The sequence below is a fragment of the Pseudorasbora parva genome, chromosome 12 (assembly GCF_024679245.1).
Source record: "Pseudorasbora parva isolate DD20220531a chromosome 12, ASM2467924v1, whole genome shotgun sequence".
Lineage (NCBI taxonomy): Eukaryota > Metazoa > Chordata > Actinopteri > Cypriniformes > Gobionidae > Pseudorasbora > Pseudorasbora parva.
The window spans coordinates 43165591-43188113 of NC_090183.1; the positions used below are offsets into that span (position 1 = coordinate 43165591).

The following is a 22523-nucleotide window of genomic DNA, read 5'->3' on the forward strand; positions in this document are numbered from 1 at the left end:
AGTAAATCGGGTGAAAATAAGATGGGGATTTAAAGCATTTTTGAAAGTGACACACTTCCTGCTGCCAGTTGGTGGCGCTATAACTTTGGCTTACAAAAGTCATATCCATGTGATCGGCCTCTTACAACGAACACACAGCTGAAGTTTCATCAAAATGAATTAATGTATGCAAAAGTTATAACACACTTCCTGTTTCCCTTTTCTCGCCATAAATTCGTCTCTTCGCCACGGCCTAACCGTTTGAGATATCAAAAAGTTGCTTGCAATTTGGCATCATCAGTGTCTTGACTTCATGATGACCGAGTTTGGTGCTGATCGGGGGAATCGTCTAGGAGGAGTATCGCAAATTCCAGAGTATGCGTTTTCCGAACAACCCATAATAGCTCACTTCCTGTTGGGCTGACGCATAACTTAGAGCACGAAAGTTGTTCAGCCCGATGAACTCTATATGTGTACCGAGTTTCATATATGTACGTGCAAGTGTGTTTGATTTATAGAGCCCGTTTTCAGACCCCACTTTAGGGGGCGCTGTCGAGCCCCCCTGCCACGCCCGGGTACCAGCCTCAGCCCGGCCCTGATGGCCGCGCAATCTGATGCGTGTGCAAAGTTTCAAGAGTTTTCGAGCATGGGAAAGGCCCCAAAAATGCCCAAATAGTCGGTAAAAAAAATAATAATATATAATAATAATAATAAAAACCCTTAGAAGAACAATAGGGCTCTGCGCCCTTTCAGGGCTTGGGCCCTAATAATAATAATAATAATAATAATAATCCTTAGAAGAACAATAGGGCTCTGCGCCCTTTCAGGGCTTGGGCCCTAATAATAATAATAATTAAAGCTGCGAGCAGCGATGACGGGCCCAAGCCGGGGGCACCGCCACCCCGGTGGCATCAGCTTAACTATGCACAGCAGACCAATAGGCAATTAATATGGGAAAAAATAAATAAAGGGACTATGTCAAAGTCATTTGAATTCACCTCATTAACTGCAGGAACTGGTGCTGCTATGACCAGGAACCACAACACTCACATCTCTGAGATCAATTACATTTTATTCATTAATTTTATGTCAGGTGATGTCAAATGTCAATTTCAAACTGAGTGCAGAATACCGTCCAAATGCTGAAGTTGTATTATCCTTACACTTCTCTTAAAAATAAATTAAGCCAAATCACAGAGACCGTAACAATGATTTTAATATCAGTGTCAGGGAAGAGTAATATGCGTGCATATAATTTATGGAAGTTTATTATAAACAGCCACTTTTATAAGATCATGTGAAATTAAAAAAAATTATCCATTTGAATTCTATCAATAAATCATTAGTTTAAAGAGGTGTCATGCGTGATCTTAGCAAACACAGCACATTACCTTCTTTAAAGCCCATGTTATAGAAAACAATTAAAAGTATTGGGACATCACTTTCAATTATGTGCAAATGTATTTTTTGCAGCTCAAAATTTTGTAAGTTCAAAAGACCAGTATTTAATTAAAGATATAATATATGTTTTTGTTTTACTTATTTTTCACAATAAAGTGATAGATATTTGTGATAGCCTATGAAATGAAAGGGTTAAATTATGAAAAAAACAAGAGAAAAGGTGACACACACACAGAGTGAGAGAGACCCCCTCCACACACACACACACACACACACACACACACACACTCATGTCTGGTTCACTATCTTTCTGGGGACTCATAGACGTAATGGTTTTTATGCTGTACAAACCATATATTCTGTCCTCCTGCCCCTACCCCTAAACCTACCCATTTCACAAAACTTTCTGCATTTTTACATTTTCAAAAGAACTCATTCTGTATGATTTATAAGCTTTTGTACCCATTGGGACCTCAATTTAGGCCCCTACAGTGACATGTGTCCCCCTGAGTCTGTGTGCATTCAGGTTAATTCAAGTCCCCACCAGGCTAGAACAACACACACACACACACACACACACACACACACACACACACACACACACACACACACACACACACACACAGTAGTAATGCTGAAGTATGCTGCAGGCAACTCAAATCAGCTCAGCCCATCCCCCCATCCACAACACCCCCCTTCACCCCCCCACCCCTCACACACACACTCACCCACACACACACTCATGTCTGGTTCACTATCTTTTTCTGGGGACTCACCATAGATGTAATGGTTTTTATGCTGTACAAACCATATATTCTGTCCTCATACACTGCTCCTACCCCTAAACCTACCCATCACACAACTTTCTGCATTTTCACATTTTCAAAAGAACTCATTCTGTCTGATTTATGAGCTTTTGTACCCATTGAGACGTCCCCATGAGTCTGTGTGCATTCAGGTTTAAGTCCCCAGCAGGCTAGAAAACCATTCACACACACACACACACACACACACACAGAGGCAAGGTTTAAACTGGTTTTATACATTCATTTTTTTATTCAAACCCAGAATAAAATGTTTTATCCTTTAATGCAGGCCAAAGCACAGCATTGAGTGGTAATCTTTTTAGACAGAAGAGTGGCTCCCACACACATACACACACACACTGTAGAAATCAGTGACACGTGTCCCCATGAGTCTGTGTGCATTCAGGTTGAAGTCCCCACCAGGCTAGCAAAAAGAACACACACACACACGCACACACACACACAGTAGTAATGCTGAAGTATGCTGCAGGCAACTCTTATCAGTTAAGCCCATCCACCATCCCCCATCCACAACACACACACCCACCCACAAACACACACACATACACACACACTCATGTCTGGTTCACTATCTTTCTGGGGACTCATAGACGTAATGGTTTTTATGCTGTACAAACCATATATTCTGTCCTCCTACACTGCTCCTGCCCCTAAACCTACCCATCACACAAAACTTTCTTCAAAAGAACTCATTCTGTTTGATTTATAAGCTTTTGTACCCATTGGGAAGTCCCCATGAGTCTGTGTGCATTCAGGTTTAAGTCCCCACCAGCCTAGAAAACCATTCACACACACACACACAGAGGCAAGGTTTTTTGCTTGAAAACTTATACAATATTGCCCTCTACTGGTCATTTAAGTGAGAGCATAAGTGTTGAAAAAAAAAAAAAAAAAAAACAGTGTGATATAGAGAATAACCAGCAGGTGGGAGTATAGCCTTATTTATGAACCAGGCACTTGTGTTCTTATTTTGTGTTTTTTAGGCTTTTGCTACGGGAAAACCGTTTGAGATATCCAATAACCGTTCGCATTTTAGCATCTTCTGTATATTTACTTCATGTTGTCTGAGTTTGGAGGAGATTGAATGAATCGCTTTTGAGGAGAAGGTAAAAACTCAGAGCTCGCTTTGCCACTTCTTGTTATCTTCCAACCAAATTATCTGACTTTCTGTTGGTCAGAGCTAATGACTGTAAATTAGAAAGTTGTCCGGCTCGAAATGTACAATATATATACCGAGTTTGGTGAATGTAGATAAAACTAACCCCCCACTTTGGACAAAAGTGACACACTTCCTGCTGCCAGTTGGTGGCGCTATAACTTTGACTCACAAAAGTCATATCCATGTGATCGGCCTCTTACAACGAACACACAGCTGAAGCTTCATCAAAATGAATTAATGTATGCAAAAGTTATAACACACTTCCTGTTTCCCTTTTCTCGCCATAAATTCATCTCTTCGCCACGGCCAAACCGTTTGAGATATCAGAAAGTTGCTCGCAATTTAGCATCCTCAGTGTCTTGACTTCAGGCTGACCGAGTTTGGTGCTGATCGGGTGAATCGTCTAGGAGGAGTATCGCAAATTCCAGAGCATGCGTTTTCCGAACAACCCATAATAGCTCACTTCCTGTTGGGCAAAGCTTATGACTATGAGTGCGGAAGTTGTTTGGCCCGATGAGCTCTATATGTGTACCGAGTTTCATACATGTACGTGCAAGTGTGTTTAATATATAGACCCAGTTTTTCAAGGGGGCGCTGTTGAGCCCCCCTGCCACGCCCGGGTCAAAGGCCTCTGCCCGACCCTGTTGGCCGCGCATTCCGATGCGTGTGCAAAGTTTCAAGAGTTTTCGAGCATGGGAAGGGCCCCAAAAATGCCCAAAAGGCGAAAAGATAATAATAATAATAATAATTAAAGCTGCGAGCAGCGATGACGGGCCCAAGCCGGTGGCACCGCCACCCCGGTGGCATCAGCTTAACTGTGCACAGCAGGCCAATAGGCATTTAATATGGGAAAAAATAAATAAAGGGACTATGTCAAAGTCATTTGAATTCACCTCATTAACTGCAGCAACTGGTGCTGCTATGACCAGGAACCACAACACTCACATCTCTGAGATCAATTACATTTTATTCATTAATTTTATGTCAGATGATGTCAAATGTCAATTTCAAAATGAGTGCAGAATACTGTCCAAATGCTGAAGTTGTATTATCCTTACACTTCTCTTAAAAATAAATTAAGCCAAATCACAGAGACCGCAACAATGATTATAATATCAGTGTCAGGGAAGAGTAACATGCGTGCATATAATTTATGGTAGTTTATTATAAACAGCCACTTTTATAAAATCATGTGAAATTATTTTTTTTATCCATTTGAATTTTATCAATAAATAATTAGTTTAAAGAGGTGTCATACGTGATCTTTGCAAACACAGCACATGACCTTCTTTAAAGCCCATGTTGTAGAAAACAATTAAAAGTATTAGGATATCACTTTCAATTATGTGCAAATGTATTTTTTGCAGCTCAAAATATTGTAAGTTCAGAAGACCAGTGTTATATATATATATATATATATATATATATATATATATATATATATATATATATATATATATATATATATATATTTTAACTTATTTTTCACAATAAAGTGATAGATATTGCTGATAGCAATTATGATATGAAAGGGTTAAATTATGAAAAAACAAGAGACAAGGCGACACAGACAGAGTGAGAGAGACCCCCTCCACACACACACACACACACACACACACACACACACACACACACACACACACACACACACACACACACACACAGAGTGAGAGAGACCCCCTCCACACACACACACACACACACACACACACAGAGTCATCCTGAGAGAGGGAGGGGGAAGGGGAATGACAGACACAAAATCTAAACAGTGAGCGAACATTGTTTTTATTTCACTGTCTGAAAACACTGTTTTGCAATAACAACAATAGTTTTATCTTCAAAACAGCGTTCCTAGGACATATCCAACCTGGTTACTAAATAAGGCTACACTCCCACCTTCTGGTTATTCTATATTTAGTTATTCTATATTTATATTTAAACAAAAGGCATTAATCTTCTCATTTTTTAAGTTACACACACTACTTTTTTTTTTTTTTAAAGACAATAAAATGTGTTTTTTTCTTTTGTTAGTAATGTTTTTTTATATTTATATTTTTTTATTAATAATTATTTGTATTAACACAATTATTTAACTAATTATATAAAACAATATTGTCAATGCCCTACAAATAAACTGGTTTTATAAATTAATTTTTTTATTCAAACCCAGAATAAAATGTTTTATCCTTTAATGCAGGCCAAAGCACAGCATTGAGAGGTAATCTTTTTAGACAGAAGAGTGGCTCACACACACACACACACACACACACACACACACACACTGTAGAAATCAGTGACACGTGTCCCCATGAGTCTGTGTGCATTCAGGTTGAAGTCCCCACCAGGCTAGAAAAAAGAACACACACGCACACACACGCACACACACACACAGTAGTAATGCTGAAGTATGCTGCAGGCAACTCTTATCAGTTAATCCCATCCACCATCCCCCATCCACAACACACACACCCACCCACAAACACACACACACACACACATACACACACACTCATGTCTGGTTCACTATCTTTCTGGGGACTCATAGACGTAATGGTTTTTATGCTGTACAAACCATATATTCTGTCCTCCTACACTGCTCCTGCCCCTAAACCTACCCATCACACAAAACTTTCTTCAAAAGAACTCATTCTGTCTGATTTATAAGCTTTTGTACCCATTGGGAAGTCCCCATGAGTCTGTGTGCATTCAGGTTGAAGTCCCCACCAGGCTAGAAAACCATTCACACACACACACAGAGGCAAGGTTTTTTGTTTGAAAACTTATACAATATTGCCCTCTACTGGTCATTTAAGGGAGAGCATAAGTGTTGAAAAAACAGAAAAAAAACAGAAAAACAGCCAGTGTGATATATAGAATAACCAGCAGGTGGGAGTATAGCCTTATTTATGAACCAGGCACGTGTGTCCCTATTTAGTGTTTTTTAGGCTTTTGCTACGGGAACACTGTTTGAGATATCCAATAACCGTTCGCATTTTAGCATCTTCTGTATATTTACTTCATGTTGTCCGAGTTTGGAGGAGATTGAATGAATCGCTTTTGAGGAGAGGGTAAAAACTCAGAGCTCGCTTTCCACTTTGTGTTATCTTCCAACCAAATTATCTGACTTCCTGTTGGTCAGAGCTAATGACTGTAAATTAGAAAGTTGTCCGGCTCGAAATGTACTATATATATACCGAGTTTGGTGACTGCAGATAAAACTAACCCCCCACTTTGGACAAAAGGGACACTTCCTGGTGCCAGTTGGTGGCGCTATAACTTTGACTCACAAAAGTCATATCCATGTGATCGTCCTCTTACAACGAACACACAGCTGAAGTTTCATCAAAATGAATGAATGTATGCAGAAGTTATAACACACTTCCTGTTTCCCTTTTCTCGCCATAAATTAATCTCCTCGCCACGGCCAAACCGTTTGAGATATCAAAAAGTTGCTCGCAATTTAGCATCCTCAGTGTCTTGACTTCATGATGACTGAGTTTGGTGCTGATCGGGTGAATCGTCTAGGAGGAGTATCGCAAATTCCAGAGCATGCGTTTTCCGAACAACCCATAATAGCTCACTTCCTGTTAGGCTGACACATAACTTAGAGCACGAAAGTTGTTCGGCCCGATGAGCTCTATATGTGTACCGAGTTTCATATATGTATGTTCAAACGTTTTTGATTTATGGACCAAGTTAAATCTCGCATTCAAGGGGGCGCTGTTGAGCCCCCCTGCCACGCCCGGGTACCATCTTCAGCCCGGCCCTGATGGCCGCGCATTCTGATGCGTGTGCAAAGTTTCAAGAGTTTTCGAGCATGGGAAGGGGCCCAAAAATGCCCAAATAGTCGGTAAAAAAAATAATAATATATAATAATAATAATAAAAACCCTTAGAAGAACAATAGGGCTCTGCGCCCTTTCAGGGCTTGGGCCCTAATAATAATAATCCTTAGAAGAACAATAGGGCTCTTCGCCCTTTCAGGGCTTGGGCCCTAATAATAATCCTTAGAAGAACAATAGGGCTCTGCGCCCTTTCAGGGCTTGGGCCCTAATAATCCTTAGAAGAACAATAGGGCTCTGCGCCCTTTCAGGGCTTGGGCCCTAATTAACATCTGAACTGTCCCTCACACACCACTGGAGACGCAAGTCTCACCTCACTATCAGCTAATCTACATATTTCCCTGTTGACCCCCCTCTCCCCCATTTCCTTCCCTCTCTCATGCTGAGATCACTGAAAATACACACAAAATCTCTCTCTTACGATGTCAATCCACACGATAGAGTATAATATGTGTTTGATATCCTTCGAAATGTCTCAGTGCGACTGGTACAAAGATCTCATCCCCACAGAAGTTAACCAAAAGATAATCAATGTTTTAAGAGTTTAGAGATATCTTGTCTTAGTATGGTGGGTGTGGCTTTCAGCCATTTGGCCTTTGCATCAATACAACTCTATAGGACTTGATTAATGCAAATTCCCATTGTGAACTCGTGTTTACATTTGAAAGAGCTTGTGCATTTGTTTCTGGGTATTTAAGGGAATGTTGCAAAGAGCTCAGGGCTCGACACTTTAAACCGGTCAGCCCGTAATGTTGGATGTCTCAAGATAGCCAGCATTATGTAATTTTCAGAAGTCAGGTATATATTTCATTCTTTACTTCAGAGACTTAGATGTTATATAGATTAGGCTACCTTTAAATTGATAATGTAATTGGCATTATACATTTACCTGACTGTTAATAAATTGTTACACTTTGATTGATTCTGACTTGCTCTGGAATTATTCAGATCACGATCGGGCATAATTTCAACAAAGGGTTAAACGGAATAATTAAATGTGTAGTTAAACTATTAAATATAATAACCAAATAATTGGCATTCTAACCTAAATTCTAAATTATGATTAAATGGAGTCAGATAACGAGGAATTTGAATAAAATCCCTTTTCCCCGCTGAAAAGACGAACGCGCAGCGACCTTCACCCGCCGATCGTTAGCCTCCATTGGGACGATTTGGGCGGCCTTACAATATAAAAATTTATACCACTAAAATTTCATAATTTATCACCATTTTCAATATCATTTAAAGAATTAATACTAGCCTAAATAAAGTCTCAAGTTTACTGAAGGCAAATAAACAGTGATAAATGATAAGGATCTACCTGAAAAACATTTAATAAAGACTAATACTACATCAAATGTGTAAGCTAATCATATCAACATCACTGGATATTAATCAAATGTATAAATACAATGCATAGTCTTTACTGTGCACATTAAATATACATTTATTCTTAAAGTTAAAAAAGTGATTCAGTCAAGAGCAGTGAGAGATGTTCTCTCGTTTTGTTGTTTGATTAGCTTTAATAATGACAGCAGGTAAATTAGGACACTGTCACTTTAAGACCGACTGCACTGATCCAATGTTGTTCTCTCTCAGTTCTTAAGACGTTCACTTAACACATAAATGACTGTTACTTGCAAATACATGTCACTGATTATATTGATTATGTATGTGTATTTAACTGTTCAAGCTCAATTAGGCAAAAAGCAGTCTCTCAGAGAGTGAGCATATACTGAAATGAGTTGTCTTTCGCTGCTAAATGCACTTCAATGGTTTAAAATCACCTATTTTCAATGCTTAAAAGTGCATGCAAGTGATAAGCTTTCATGACTGTGCAGCACAGTAATGTCACGTGAGCGCAACCCTGATAGCGACCTCTACCGGTTAATCGTGTCTATAGGTATATCCCCCTCCCCTGACTGTGACATCCTAAAGTTTGACTAACCTTTGATGGGCTTCCAGTGAACTTGTACGTGTAGGCACTGGGCGTGAGACTCGAGCCGTTTTTATGAGGAGAGACAAAGATAGAGTGTCTCTGAGACACACGGCGAGGAGAGAGAGGCTGAGCCCGGACCGATGGGAATGGAGATAATGGAGGAGCCTCCATCTTTATAGAGACACAAAGAGAAAGGGTGAAATACTTGTTTCCAAACAGTCTAAAATACATTTCAAGACATTACTTTCAATTGAAGGAAACAATACACCAACCTTGTTATCAAGCGTGGAATGTGCATATCTGAGAGCAAACGATTTCATCTTTAACACGTAAACAGAGTTATAGAACTGGATGAGGTCTCCTCTTTCCTCTGATTCGCTGTCAGTCTCTGTCATCCTCTCGTTGGCTGATAACAGAAACACGAATAAAAAAATATATACACATACTGTACGTATACTCAACCATTTGGAATCAGTAAGATATTTGTTGTTTTGCTTTTTAAAGAAGTCTCTTATGCTCACAAAAGCATTTATTTGATTACATTTTGAAATTTTCAGCATCATTACTCCAGTCTTCAGTGTCAATGATCTTCAGAAATCACTCTAATATGAGAATTTGACACTCAAGGAACATTTATTATTATCAGTTTATTATCAAAAACATGATTTCTTTTTCAGGATTCTTTGATGAATAGAAAGTTTTAAAAAAAGGATTTATCAATTTAATGCGTCCTTTTGCTGAATTAATTAGTAGCTTCTTGGAGTCCAAACTTTTTAACAGTAGTGTAATACAGTATTTTGTGCTTAAAAAAGCAAGAGAGACATCTGGGATACTCCACATCATTCTTACACTGGTCTGTTGGCGGATCCACTTCCATGTTCTCATCTGTCTGCTGCTCTCTGGGACGCCTCTTCAGTAAAACACTGCGGTACACCTACAAACACACAAACAGGATGTGGTGGATGCCGCATATGTGCTCTCATCACAGCTCAAATTTCAAGCTTTTCGACATTTTGTGCAATTCCACATCAGAGGATCGTAAAGACCAAGACTGTTGATACTCACGTGACTGTGGGCCTGAGGTTGGGTTCGGTAACATTTCATAATGTCCTGAAAAGTGTGCTCTTCTTTCGTGATCTGCAGAAGAAGAAAGTAAATGAAAAAAGAACATTTAAATAAAACAATTATTTTCCACAAGTGGACGATGCTAAATACAGGTGTAAAGAGGATATAAAATGTTTTGAGCTTGTCCACTTTAAAGCACATCCAGAGGTAGTTGAAAACACATTTGAGCATATTGCTTTTGTAGTGTAATGTAGTCGAATGTGTTTGAACAGCCACAAAAGACGCCTGCTGACCTAACACGTAAACATTATGAAAAGCGAGTTAGCCAGATGGGATTTTGTCAGCTGGAGACCCAAGTTTGGTTTGAAGATGAAAAATGTACCAGGCACAAGCCATGGTCGGCAAAAGAGACTTTCAAAAGTCCTTCTCTCTACATTTGTAGTTCTGCATCTAAAAGATGAACCTTTGATATGATGTAGACGGCACAGAGCAGCAGCTGGTCCAGGTGTCTGTCCCTCATCAGGTCAGTGCAGTGCAGCAGAGAATGCTCGAAACACGTCCAGATCTTCCCTCGCAGCTCTGATGAGATATCCAGCTTCAGACAGAGGTCTCGAAGACGCACGCTGGCTAAATGATACACCTGAAAGAACGAGCAAAAGTCTTGACTTTATTATATATATATACATTATATATATATACACATTATATATATATATACATTATATATATATACACATTATATATATATATATATATTATATATATATATATATATATATAAAATATAAAATTGTATTAACATTATCCTTTTTTTGTTTAAAGTATAGGGAGATTGTTAATTTTTGTTATTTCCCCTCTACACTGTTCATTACAGTACAAGGTGCTTCTACACTGTTGAATACGGCACGGTGTGCCTGTGGGTTGGCGCATGACCAGTGTGTGTCTGTGTGCAACTGACAGATGTTTTGTAAAACTTTGCCGTGCACTGAATAAAGTTGTTTGAACTATAAACGTCATGTTTATTTTAAGTTGCAAAAAGAATATACAAACTTAATCTAGCAAAGATCTTCATTCAATACCGGTGTAAAAAAGGAAGCAAAGAACAAGCAAAGAACACTTTTCCACACCTTCCTGAAGAATAGCGCAAGGGATCCGGTGCGGCGGGGTTTGTTGGTTGCCGGAGGCTGTGTATCAGAGCTAATAGGTGGAGCTGCGGTTCGGCTGGGGGAGGCAGTCAGTAAGACTTGGGTGGTGAGAGGGTTCATCTCATTGGCCTGAAGTTGGATGACTGTGATGCCGCCCGTCTCGTTTTTCATCACTAAAGGATGCAGAACACCAGCACATCAACATCAAATTCGAACAAACATCTTTTTGGGAAATGTTTTGTTTGCTATAAGAAGATGAAAAAAAAATAAAAGTAGTACTTGGCAGTGGAATAGTGAGCTGCTGGCCATTTATGGTTGCCATCGAGAGGACAGTCGTTGTGGTGGTGTTGTTGTGCTGGTTGTTTTCCATGGTGGTGGGGATGATTTTGATAGGAGTGACTGAGATTCTTTTCACTGGGGACGGCGGTGGAGGGTCGTCACCAAACAAGCGTCTCTTAGCGCTGCCAGCCGCTGGAGAACTGTAGCGGTCGTGGAGGGAGATGGGAGATTGAGGGACGTCTAAGAGAAAAAGGACAGAAGCATTATTCAATTGAGTACATCCGATTAAATATTTAAAAAAGCATCAAAGACAATCTAAGATGGAGGCCATTTTTGTGATTTTAAGTCTGTTTATACAAATAGTACTGTGTGAGAAAAAAATGCAAGTGTCAGTACGTTATTAAACATATATTATATTCAACATTTTATATTATATATAATAATGCAATGGGGGAATATTTGTGAGCCCTGATAATGCCAAATGTCGTATGTTACCAGTAAAAAGAGGCCAACATTACTTAACAAATATCTAGTCAGTGACAGTGCAAGCATATTCGTCTAAAATAATTCTGTATTTTTAGCTTCAGAATCATGAATATTTTGTCCTGTCACCATTGTCCTGTGCATTGGGTTACCAGCACCAAGTCAAAGCCATTTCAACCCCAATGTAATACTAATTTTAGTCAACAGTAAGTTTTTTGTTAACCTTTCACCATATGTCTTGGAGTATCACAATAATATCGTATCGTGAGTTCAGTATTGTGATATGTATTGAATCGTGACACAAGGGTATCGTTACACCCCTAATATATACACATTTATATATGCATTTTAAAATGGTAAATGGACCAAATATATTCATAATCCAGTTTTTAATCCAATCAAAGGCTCTCTAGAATATCCGTCCTTTAATTATAAACATTCATGGGGTCTTAAAGCCAAGCATCATAGAGGCGAGACTCATTTTAAGATGTATAGTACCTTTGCGCGCGCTGGAGCCCAGGCCTGTGCGGACCTCCCTGATGCGAGGGTGGATGATGGGGGATAGCGCCACTAATGGCAGGTGAGTGGGACCGCCTGCATTGTTGCCGGTGTCAAAATTACTGGGAAAATTCACCTAAGAAGCACACACACACACACGCAAACACAAAAACAGGTAATGTGTTATTTAAATGACCCCAATGACGCTTATATAGGAATTTACAATCTGTTCCCCATGCAAAGCAGTTTGTGAGTGTGTGTATACCTCTTCCACAGTCGGGATTTTATTGTTCGTTTTGTTAAGCGCGTTCCACAGGGCCGAGTCTCTAGTCCAGGCTTTGCTTTCCAGCACCTGCTCCTCGATACTGTTCAAATGCTTCACCATGTCTCGGGACAAACCCTCCTCTGACCGGATGAACACCTCAATCACCTACACAGACACATCAAGCACATTTAGTTTCAGTTTCCTTTAAAAGCACCTAACCGTTTGTGAGCTTCTGAGAAACATCTACACTGCAATGTGATGCAATAATACACTAAAAACACTAACAAGGCTTAAAACCACATCCTAAAACTGAAGCGGATAATATGACCTGACACTGGTTTAATAGATCACAAATCTTATCATTCATCATATACAGTTTTTGAGTCATAGATCGGTTACAAATAAAGTAAGGTCTAACTGTAGTGTATTCAAGTACAGACATGAAATAATTAGGCCTAAATGTAAAAACACTATAGTGTTCACTGTATAAAATAAATTAGATTAATCTTTGTTAAAGCTGTCTTCTGTTGTTGGATTAACATTATTGACAGGTATTTATAGGCTGCTGTCACTTTAAGACCTAATGCACAGATCCAATGATACACATCAGATTTCTTTCTCAGCTGTTTACATTCACTTAAGACATAACAGACTGCATTTACGAGTATACTTATTTTGTGTGTATGTGTCAGATAAAGCACAAGGACGTAAAAGAAATCAATTTGGTGGTGTCTCATATAACAGCGCACAAGTACCAAATTAAGTTCTCTTTCGCCTCTTCTTGCACTGGAATAGTTTTAAAATCACTTGAATGTGTAAATTGTCAAGACAATACACGTGCAAATGATAAACTCCATGATGGTTGAACTTTGCAATCATATCAGCATGCTGGGCCGTGGATCAACTATGATCCGTTTAACCCGTAGCTGACACCATTCAGTACCTTGTAAAAGTAGAACGCCGGGATCTGAAAGATTTCCAGTATCCATGGGAATGTTCTTTGAGAGCTGTATGCAAACAGCACCACCTCCAGACAGCATGCCAAAAGAGAGCAATGGAGAACCTCCTGCTCTAACAGGACCTGATAGAGACCAGGAGGAGAAAGTAAGAGGTGACAATCTCATACAAAAGTGAGAGCTATGATATCGAACATTGAAATAAAATGAGCTAAAATCCATTTTCCTCTTTCTGTTTGGTGACCTTAAAGGGATACTCCACCGCTTTTTCATATTAAACTATGTTATTCCCTTTAACTAAGACGAGTTGACACACACCTCTCTCGTCAGTGTGCATTTAATCGCTCTGTGTGCGGTGATATTTTGATAGGACTTAGCTTAGCCCACTAAGCCCAGTTCATTCACTATGGTACCAAACAGACATCAAGTTAGAAGCGACCAAACACCTCCAGGTTTTCGCTATTTAAATACAGTTACACGAATATTTAAACGATCAAGTATGGTGACACAAAATAAAATGTGGCGCTTTTCTAAGCTGGTTAAAAAGGAGAACTATAATGTATGGCGGAATAGCACTTCTGAGAGTACTTCGACTCGGCACAGTAAAAATTCACGCTTGAAAAATCCTCTCCCCCTATTGACGGAAATGAGAGTGAGGGGGAGATTTGACGGAGGATTTTTCAGGCGTGACTTTTTACTGTGCCGAGTACTCTCAGAAGTTAAGCTAAATGCTATCAGAACGTCACAGCGCGTCAGAGCGATTAAGTGCACACTGAGACGAGAGAGGTATGTATCAACTCGTCTTAGTTAAGGGAATAACGTAGTTTAATATGTAAGGAGCGATGGAGTATCCCTCTAACAGAAATGAAGACTTTTAAATTTACTAGCATATTTATATTATTTAGCAGGCACAGGGACTGACCGCCATGTCTTTGCCCTGTAATCTCTTCATCTCCAGAGTCATGATATTCTCCAGGATCTTGAAGTACAAGATCTCTGCCAGCTTCAGACGATTCTCTGCGAAATCTACACACAAGAACCTGCACTTAGTTACATGATAAAATGGTGACTTTTCATAACGGTTAACATTTTTTCTTAGATGTGTAGCGTATCTGACCCATATGTGCCCCTGGCAGGTCATCTGTGGGTTTGGTGTAGGCCTGTTTAAATATGTCTCCCATGGTCTTCACGCGGTTAAGAATGGATTCAGTGGGATTTCGAGAGCAGGAACTATAAAATCATGGTGAAAATAAAACAAAATCTCTTTAAGAAAACAAGCTAAAGCCTGAGGGCCATCATGATGGGTCATACATGCTCAGATGGACATGCACACTTATCCGCATGGTTTGGTTTTGATACTTACTTAAAGATTTGAACGAGAGCATCACTTGGTGCGTTTCTTAGGCCGGACACCATGCTCTGCAGTCGGCTCACACTTTGGGTGGCTGAGGAAACGGGGGTGACCAGCACCTCTTTCTCCTTCAAATACCGTCGACCCGTTAGAGGTGTAGAGGGAGCAAGGGACCGAGTCTACACAAAAACACAGCAACATAGGTCAAAGGACATCCACCACCATTCAAAGGTTTGGGGTCAGAATTTTTTCTGGAAGGAAAAAAAGGAATTAATACTGATAATAAGAAATGCATCTTGTGCACCAAATCAGCATGTTAGAATAATTTCTGAAGGATCATGTGACACTGAAGACTGGAATAAGGATTCTGAAAATTCAGCTTTAAATCACATTTTACAATATATTGAAAGAGTGTAAAACTGTATTTTTATCAAATAAATGCAGCCTTTGTGAGAGACTTCTTTTAAACACTTTTTAAAAATCTCACCAACCCCAAACTTAGATTTAATTCAATTAACATTTATTTTTATATTTGTATTATATTTCTAATAACATTTATATTTGTATAATCGCTTTTCACAATGCATATCGTTTCAAAGTAGCTCTACAGAAAATGCATGTGTGCACGTTACAATTTAGTGATCTGTTATCAGACGTGACTGTCCAAGTAATGCATTTCAGAAATTTACATATAAAATTCACACAGTTAGCTAACGATGAGTGTGTTTACATGCACATTCTTAACTCTGATTATGCTTAATAAGCTGACAATGCATGTGATCATGTAAAGACGTTAAGCTTTTTTATTGCATCGAAATAAGGTCGTAAACAGCTTAAGCATGAACCGATTGTCACAGTTACATTTTTGCAATTTCATCCAGCATGTAAACACATGAACCTGCTTTTCTGTCAGCTTATTGAAATGTGCATTTGTGATATGTGACAAGAACACTTCCTTACTGTGGATTTAAGCACATCCAGATAGAGTGAGTGTTTTGCAGTAAGAGGGGAGGAAATATATCGTAAACTCAGACTCTTTCTTGACCCAAAGAATTATAAAAGTGCTCTTATCTCCTGCAGTAGAAGAAGTGCTGCATCTGTAACTGTATAAGGTAATATAGGAGCCATAAAAATCAGCTGACGTTGCAATACTCTTCTTTGGATTTTAATACTCTATTAAACATCACAACAGACATAAATTATAACATATCAATAAATAAAGTTTTGTAAATATGGTTTACGTGCATTGTCTATTTAATTGGTTTGCTCTAAACCTGGATAACAGGTAAAAAAGGAGATTTTTGTGAGTAATCAGTGTACTGGTGTGCATGCAAACATGCTCAATGTATAATGTAAGGCAAAAACAATGAGCTCAATTAAATTACACTCTTTGTGAAATTCTAAATATGTGAGGATCAGGATGTTAAATGTTACTCTAATGTAGCAACAGTGAGAGAAAGCTTCAGTACCTTCTCAAAGTGCTGCTGAAGGTTGTTCTCCACCTGCATGCGGGCGGATAGTTGACCTGATGGAGGCTCGGCTGTGGATTTGCGAGGTGTGCCGATCTCCTCGTCTGCATCGGCCCCCAAAAACACTCGCTCGTCAAAGTCCCCCACAGTCAGGACATATTCCTCATACTCACGATTTATGGCTTTACTAAAAAAGAGAACAAAGTTTCATATACAGGTGCATACTGGGAAAAGAAAACATTCAATTGTATGTGTTTGTTTTGTGTTTAAATCAATTTCATGGCATATGCTTACTTGTTATCTTGGAAATTAGGGGTGTCCAGTAATTCAATCAGAGAGTCACAATCACCTTTTAATATCTGGAAAAAAAAAAAAGAGAACACTTTAAGAATGTGGGAAGCGTGACCAAGCTGTACACTAACAATTTTGTTGTTCTTGCACTATGAATTGGTTATAAAAGTGTGTATTCCTCACTCTTTTCTCAAACAGTGTCTTTATGTAGGGTTTGAAGTAGTGCTCCTTTATGCCTTTGGCCTCCACCACCAACCCATCATGCAGTTCACACAACTTGTCAATGACACAGGGCATCTCCTCCAAGTTTTCTGTGTCCTTTGGCAGTCCTACACAAAGTGAGCAACAGACTCTTAAAAAAGCATTTACATGTATATTTTTTAAACACAAAGCAACCTACAAGAGTCTTTAATTGCATCCTATAAAACAACACAATACAGTAATATGATGGGTGTAAGAGATTCAGGATTGTTGTAAAATGTTTTAAAACCACTAAATGTCAGCTAGCAAATCAATATAATGAAAGTGCCCCAAAGTATGTATGATAGAAACATATTGCTTCTGAAAATCTGATTACACACTAAATTTAAGACCACCTTAAATGAAACTCAAGATTCAGTTCATGTTTTAGTCCTAAATTGTGGCATATGTAAGCTAGTGCAGTGTTTTTCCAACCACGATCCTGGAGGCACACCAACACTGCACATTTCGCATGTCTCCTTTATCTGCCACACCCATTTCAGGTCTTTGAGGCTCCGTCCACACTAGGGATGTCAACGATTAATCGATGATCGATTAATTGTCGATAAGACATTTGATCGATAAGACTTATCGATCATCGATTAAGCAGGGTCATGCGCGTGCGTGCGGCTCAACCGCAAAATGGGATTAATATGAACAAAATTTTAATTTTGACCTGGTCAAAACACCAGGTCCAGACAGCAGAGCAGGATTATTACCAACACAGTCCAATCAGAATCGTTAGACTGGACCTAACTGTTTATTAAAACACACCCACACACACACACACACACACACACATACATACATACACACACACACACACACACACACACACGTTGTGTTCGCTCAGGTGATAACAGTAACATCATACGCACATGACGACACGGAGGTTACTGTGGTGCGTAAAGCGACTTACTCCTCCCACTTCGGCTAGTTTTACTGAGATGTCTTATCCCATGCGAATTGGCCATTAAATTTACAGACGCCCTGAGTTAAAATTACTTTACCCCCACGCCCCCATGTTAATCTAATCACGTCCGAATGGGGCTTAAGTCACATAAACGAAAGCTGTTGGGGGATAAGCACTTTAATATGTTCTAACTTCCTGCTAATACAGGAAAGAAAACAGCTTGGAACATGACATATGGTCATTAATTAGGAGTTATAATAAGTTGTACTGTTTTAAATGCACTACAACTCCCCCTATTAAGTCAAATGCATATTAATAAATAATCACAAATATCTCCAAAATAAGTGAACTACCTTGGCTAGTAACGCAATCAATGGGCTCACTTGCAACTCTGTCAGCCTTTTCAAGGATAATGACAGAAAACAAACAATCCATCAAGGAAAAATATTCTCCCAGTGCAAGGTGAAGGGAACTTTACCTCTGAAGTATTGATTGATGAGATCTTTCTTATTGGAGCACATGAGAGCGTTGCAAAACACCAGGTCCAGACAGCAGAGCAGGAGGTGATAGGAGTTTACCAGGTCATCTCCAATCATACGGAAGTTACCTGAAATAAATTTGTTTACTTCAGCGTTCAGATAAGTCAACAAGAAAGTTTTGGTCACATCTGTCAAATATGTTTGTAGATTAAAATACACTACTGTTCAAAAGTTTGGGATCAGTAAAATTTAGTTTTTTAAAAGAAATGAATGCTGTTACTCAGCAAGTACATCAGTCATTATAAAAACAGTTTCCTACAGTACTTGAACCTAATTTTACAGTACGTGCACTTTCAACGTACTTACCCATAAAAGTAAATCTGTAAATTAACGACATGGGTTAATATTGCCCACTACTCTTTAGGCAAGTACATGTAAACGCACGGCCTGTAAAACTAAACTATAATGATGGTGTATAGTTCAAACAAGGAAGGCTTCTTTCAGTCAGTTTACCTTTTGTATACACAAAGAGAGTCCAACAGAACTTGAAGACATCACTGATGTGGCATGGAAGACGCCTACAAGGAAAGAAATATATTTGTAACCATTTTCTTTTTCAAAAGTAAGCTGAGAAAGCAGTTAAACGGCAGGCAGAATTACCTGTGTTTGCGGCTCCTAGGCAGACGAGGAGGTTCGCCCTGAGGATTCTGAAACATGTCCAGAAATATTGGCTCAAATTTACGGAAAATCACTGTTGAAACTTCGAAATTGCGCTCTAGCCGACTTATTCGGCAACGGAAATCCTGAGAGAGGTTTGACATGTCCGACCATTTCTTCATCTTGCTGAAGAACTGGATCAAACTAGAGGAAAGACATCATAACACTCGTGAATCGAATGCATAAAATAAACGCACTTCACATTGATCATATTGTTTCTGTTCTTCTTATTCTTAAAAAGGGGTGGTTGCATGCAAATTCACTTTTTTAACTTTAGTTAGTGTGTAATGTCGCTGCTTGAGCATAAACAGTATCTGCAAAGTTACAGCGCTGAGAGTTCAATGCAAACGGAGATATTGTCTTTTAAGTTACAGCGGTTTATTGCTACAAAAACGGCCGGTTTGGACTACAAGCTTCTTCCTGACTAGCAAGGGTTTAACCCTTGCATCATAAACCCTTGCTAGTCTCCGCAGATGTAACTTCTGTCTGTAATGGTAAGGGGCGTGGCGTTTCCGGACAACCTGTGCTTGGCACTTAAAAAATAAAAATAAAAGCCAATAAAAATACATGAAACTACATTTCGCCATCTAACCAATCTGAGACGATTGTGTTTTTCAGAGGGATGGGCTTCACAGAAGCAGGAAGCAAACGAGCCGCTCAAAGGACAGTGGAGACCGCGGTGTAGAATAAAGGTAAAATATAAGAAAAATGTGGCGGTTTAAAAAAAAAAAAAGAAGTATTAAGACATGATATACTGCGCCCTATAAAACAACCAAGCCTAGAAAAAAAAACGTGGAACCACCCCTTTAAAACTAAAACTTTACCATTTTATAAACTGAAAATAAATAGAAAGATGCCCATCCAGCAGGTATCTGTCCATGTCTGTGGTATTTACCTGAGCTTCGCCGAGCGCAGGATCCTTGTAAGGGAAACACAGTTGCCCTCCATCACGCCCCGTCCCACTGTAGGGATAGAGCTCTTCCTACAGGCAGCATACAGAGAACAGGCCAGCCAGTGCACCACGTCACCCTGACACAAACAAACATGACACAAATTCAAATATACAGATTACATATCTCATACAGCCTAAGACAAGGGTTTTCAAACTGGGGTCTGGGGACCCCCAGGGGTCCTCCTGAAGGTTTTAAGGGGTCCCCAGAAAATTTCAGAAAATAATAAGACAAAGCAGTAATGGATAAAGTCAATTAATTAATTAGGTCTTATTTAATTCTATAAACTATAATACTGATCGGCCAACATTGTCGCTATATAATAAATTAAAATGAGCTGATAACATCACTGTTTTCTCCAGCCGAATCTAATGTTGTTGCAATATTGTCCTGTTTAACACTGTGAAGCTGCTTTAAAACAATCGTCATTGTAAAAGCGCGATATAAATAAAGCTGATTGATTGATAAAGTCTACACTAACTGTTTAATTTCTAAATGTTTCTCTCATTTCTTGTTGTATACATACTTTCCAGAATTGATTACGTTTGCTTTGCATCGTTCTAGTGAGTTTCTCACTACAGCCCCCTATATCTCGCTCACTGGGGTTATAAGGCAAGAACGTAAACTGCTTACATACATTTATAGTGAAATTTGCTTATAATAATCATTTTTAATTGAAAATGTTCTTCAGGTTTATTTATCCAATATTAAGTATAGCCAATTTAAGTTGGGAAACAATATGTTGTATTTATAAATTTGTCACACTTACTATTAATCTAACAGTTAAAAAAATGTTCTTAGATAAAAATAGATGGATTTTAGGAAGGGAGTCCTTCATAAAGGTTCATCATATTTGAGGGTCCTTGTCATCATAGAGTTTGAAAAACCCTGGCCTGTAAAGCCTAATGTATCATATTTGATACATGAATTACGGCCATTAATTAACTATTAACCCTTTATGGTACAGAGTTGCCAAATGGCAACAATTAATTCCTACTAATTTCCTTGTTATTAAGAAAAATATATTGCACACTGGGAATTAAAAGGGCAGGCATTAAGGGAGCCAATGATGTGCTGATTTTAAGAATGTCTTTCCCCCGGTCACCCTCACACGGTAGACGCTGCTTGTGTTTCAGAAATTACTCTATTAACCTCATTTCTAAACATCTCTTCTCAAGGGGGATTTTTTGCAGCATCTTTGTAATGTAAATTAGATATTTTAATTTATTTGGAGAGAGTCATTTGTACTGTAATCTAATGACACTATTGAAGATTAGTAACTAACTAGTAATTACTTTTTTTGAGCAACTTACCCAACACTGTATGACATGCATAGAGAAGTTTTCTAAACACAGGTCATCTGTATCTGTCAGATCTCACATCTAGCAAGCTAGTAAGAAATGTGTGGAGAAATGTATCTTTCCCAGCATTCCCTTGAAACGACTTCCTCATCTTTTCCTTGTTTATGTCATGTGACATATCATGGAAACTTGTCATTTTAATTCACGTTTTTTTATGGTATCATATTTGTGAATTTTGTGGTATTATTCGAAGTACTTTGAGTACAATAGGCAAAAGGTACCGAGGTGATACTATGGTAAAACAATGGACTTTGAAATTCATGTAATAAAAAAACCTTGGTAATACTATGGTATTATGTACTATGCTAGTAACGTTACCATGGTATTCTTGAAAATGCCATATACATAACATGGCATATTTAATGGTACTTGAGAGAAAACCAGTGTAAATCCCATAACGTTACTCGTAGGGGCCATAAAGGAAGCTTTAACGTTACTAACTGGCACAGGTTATTTTGACTAACGTTATACATCTGCATAAAAACACAGGCGAGTTGAAGGCAGAGCGCGAGATGTCAGCTGTTCCTGTTTTGTTGTTGTTGTTGTTTGAATGTGAAGTAACGTCGAACCTCTAGCGTGTACGTGTTCCAGATGGAGCTGAAGTTCTGAAGCGCTTCTGCTGCCGTCTCCTCGTCCATATTGAGCTCTTGACAAAGCGCCTCGAGATTCCTCCGTATCGAGCCATCGTCCGATTTAACCGACTCCGAATCAGTTTCATCTCCACGCATTGCTGTAATCCGTAAAATCCGTTAATATCCAAAGAAAAGTGTTTTGGTAAAACACGGAGTTGACCCCGAGCGCCGCTGACCTCCTGATGCTATCCCACAATGCCGAGACATCCGAATGGCGCGAAAACGGGCTCCTCTTAGCCAATGGGTGAACAGGGCGAGATGGCGTCATTACAACAACAAAGAC

General features: G+C 39.0%; 1 protein-coding gene across 1 annotated transcript in view; it reads right to left on the reverse strand.

Annotated features, from left to right (window-relative positions):
• rbl1 (retinoblastoma-like 1 (p107)) overlaps window positions 1-22490 on the reverse strand; it is a 43721-nt gene extending 21231 nt beyond the window's left edge. The window contains exons 1-21 of the mRNA XM_067460406.1: window positions 22178-22490; window positions 20193-20326; window positions 19241-19441; window positions 19094-19158; window positions 18580-18708; window positions 17132-17277; window positions 16952-17016; window positions 16658-16844; window positions 15201-15367; window positions 14955-15067; window positions 14760-14863; window positions 13825-13962; window positions 12882-13046; window positions 12617-12752; window positions 11636-11875; window positions 11339-11529; window positions 10675-10851; window positions 10212-10283; window positions 9996-10080; window positions 9419-9552; window positions 9156-9317 (exon numbers count right to left, since the gene is read on the reverse strand). Of these exons, the coding sequence (XP_067316507.1) occupies window positions 9156-9317; window positions 9419-9552; window positions 9996-10080; window positions 10212-10283; window positions 10675-10851; window positions 11339-11529; window positions 11636-11875; window positions 12617-12752; window positions 12882-13046; window positions 13825-13962; window positions 14760-14863; window positions 14955-15067; window positions 15201-15367; window positions 16658-16844; window positions 16952-17016; window positions 17132-17277; window positions 18580-18708; window positions 19094-19158; window positions 19241-19441; window positions 20193-20326; window positions 22178-22336 (2970 nt within the window). The 5' untranslated portion in view covers window positions 22337-22490. The remainder of the gene's footprint in view (window positions 1-9155; window positions 9318-9418; window positions 9553-9995; window positions 10081-10211; window positions 10284-10674; window positions 10852-11338; window positions 11530-11635; window positions 11876-12616; window positions 12753-12881; window positions 13047-13824; window positions 13963-14759; window positions 14864-14954; window positions 15068-15200; window positions 15368-16657; window positions 16845-16951; window positions 17017-17131; window positions 17278-18579; window positions 18709-19093; window positions 19159-19240; window positions 19442-20192; window positions 20327-22177) is intronic.
• Window positions 22491-22523: the final 33 nt, after the last annotated feature.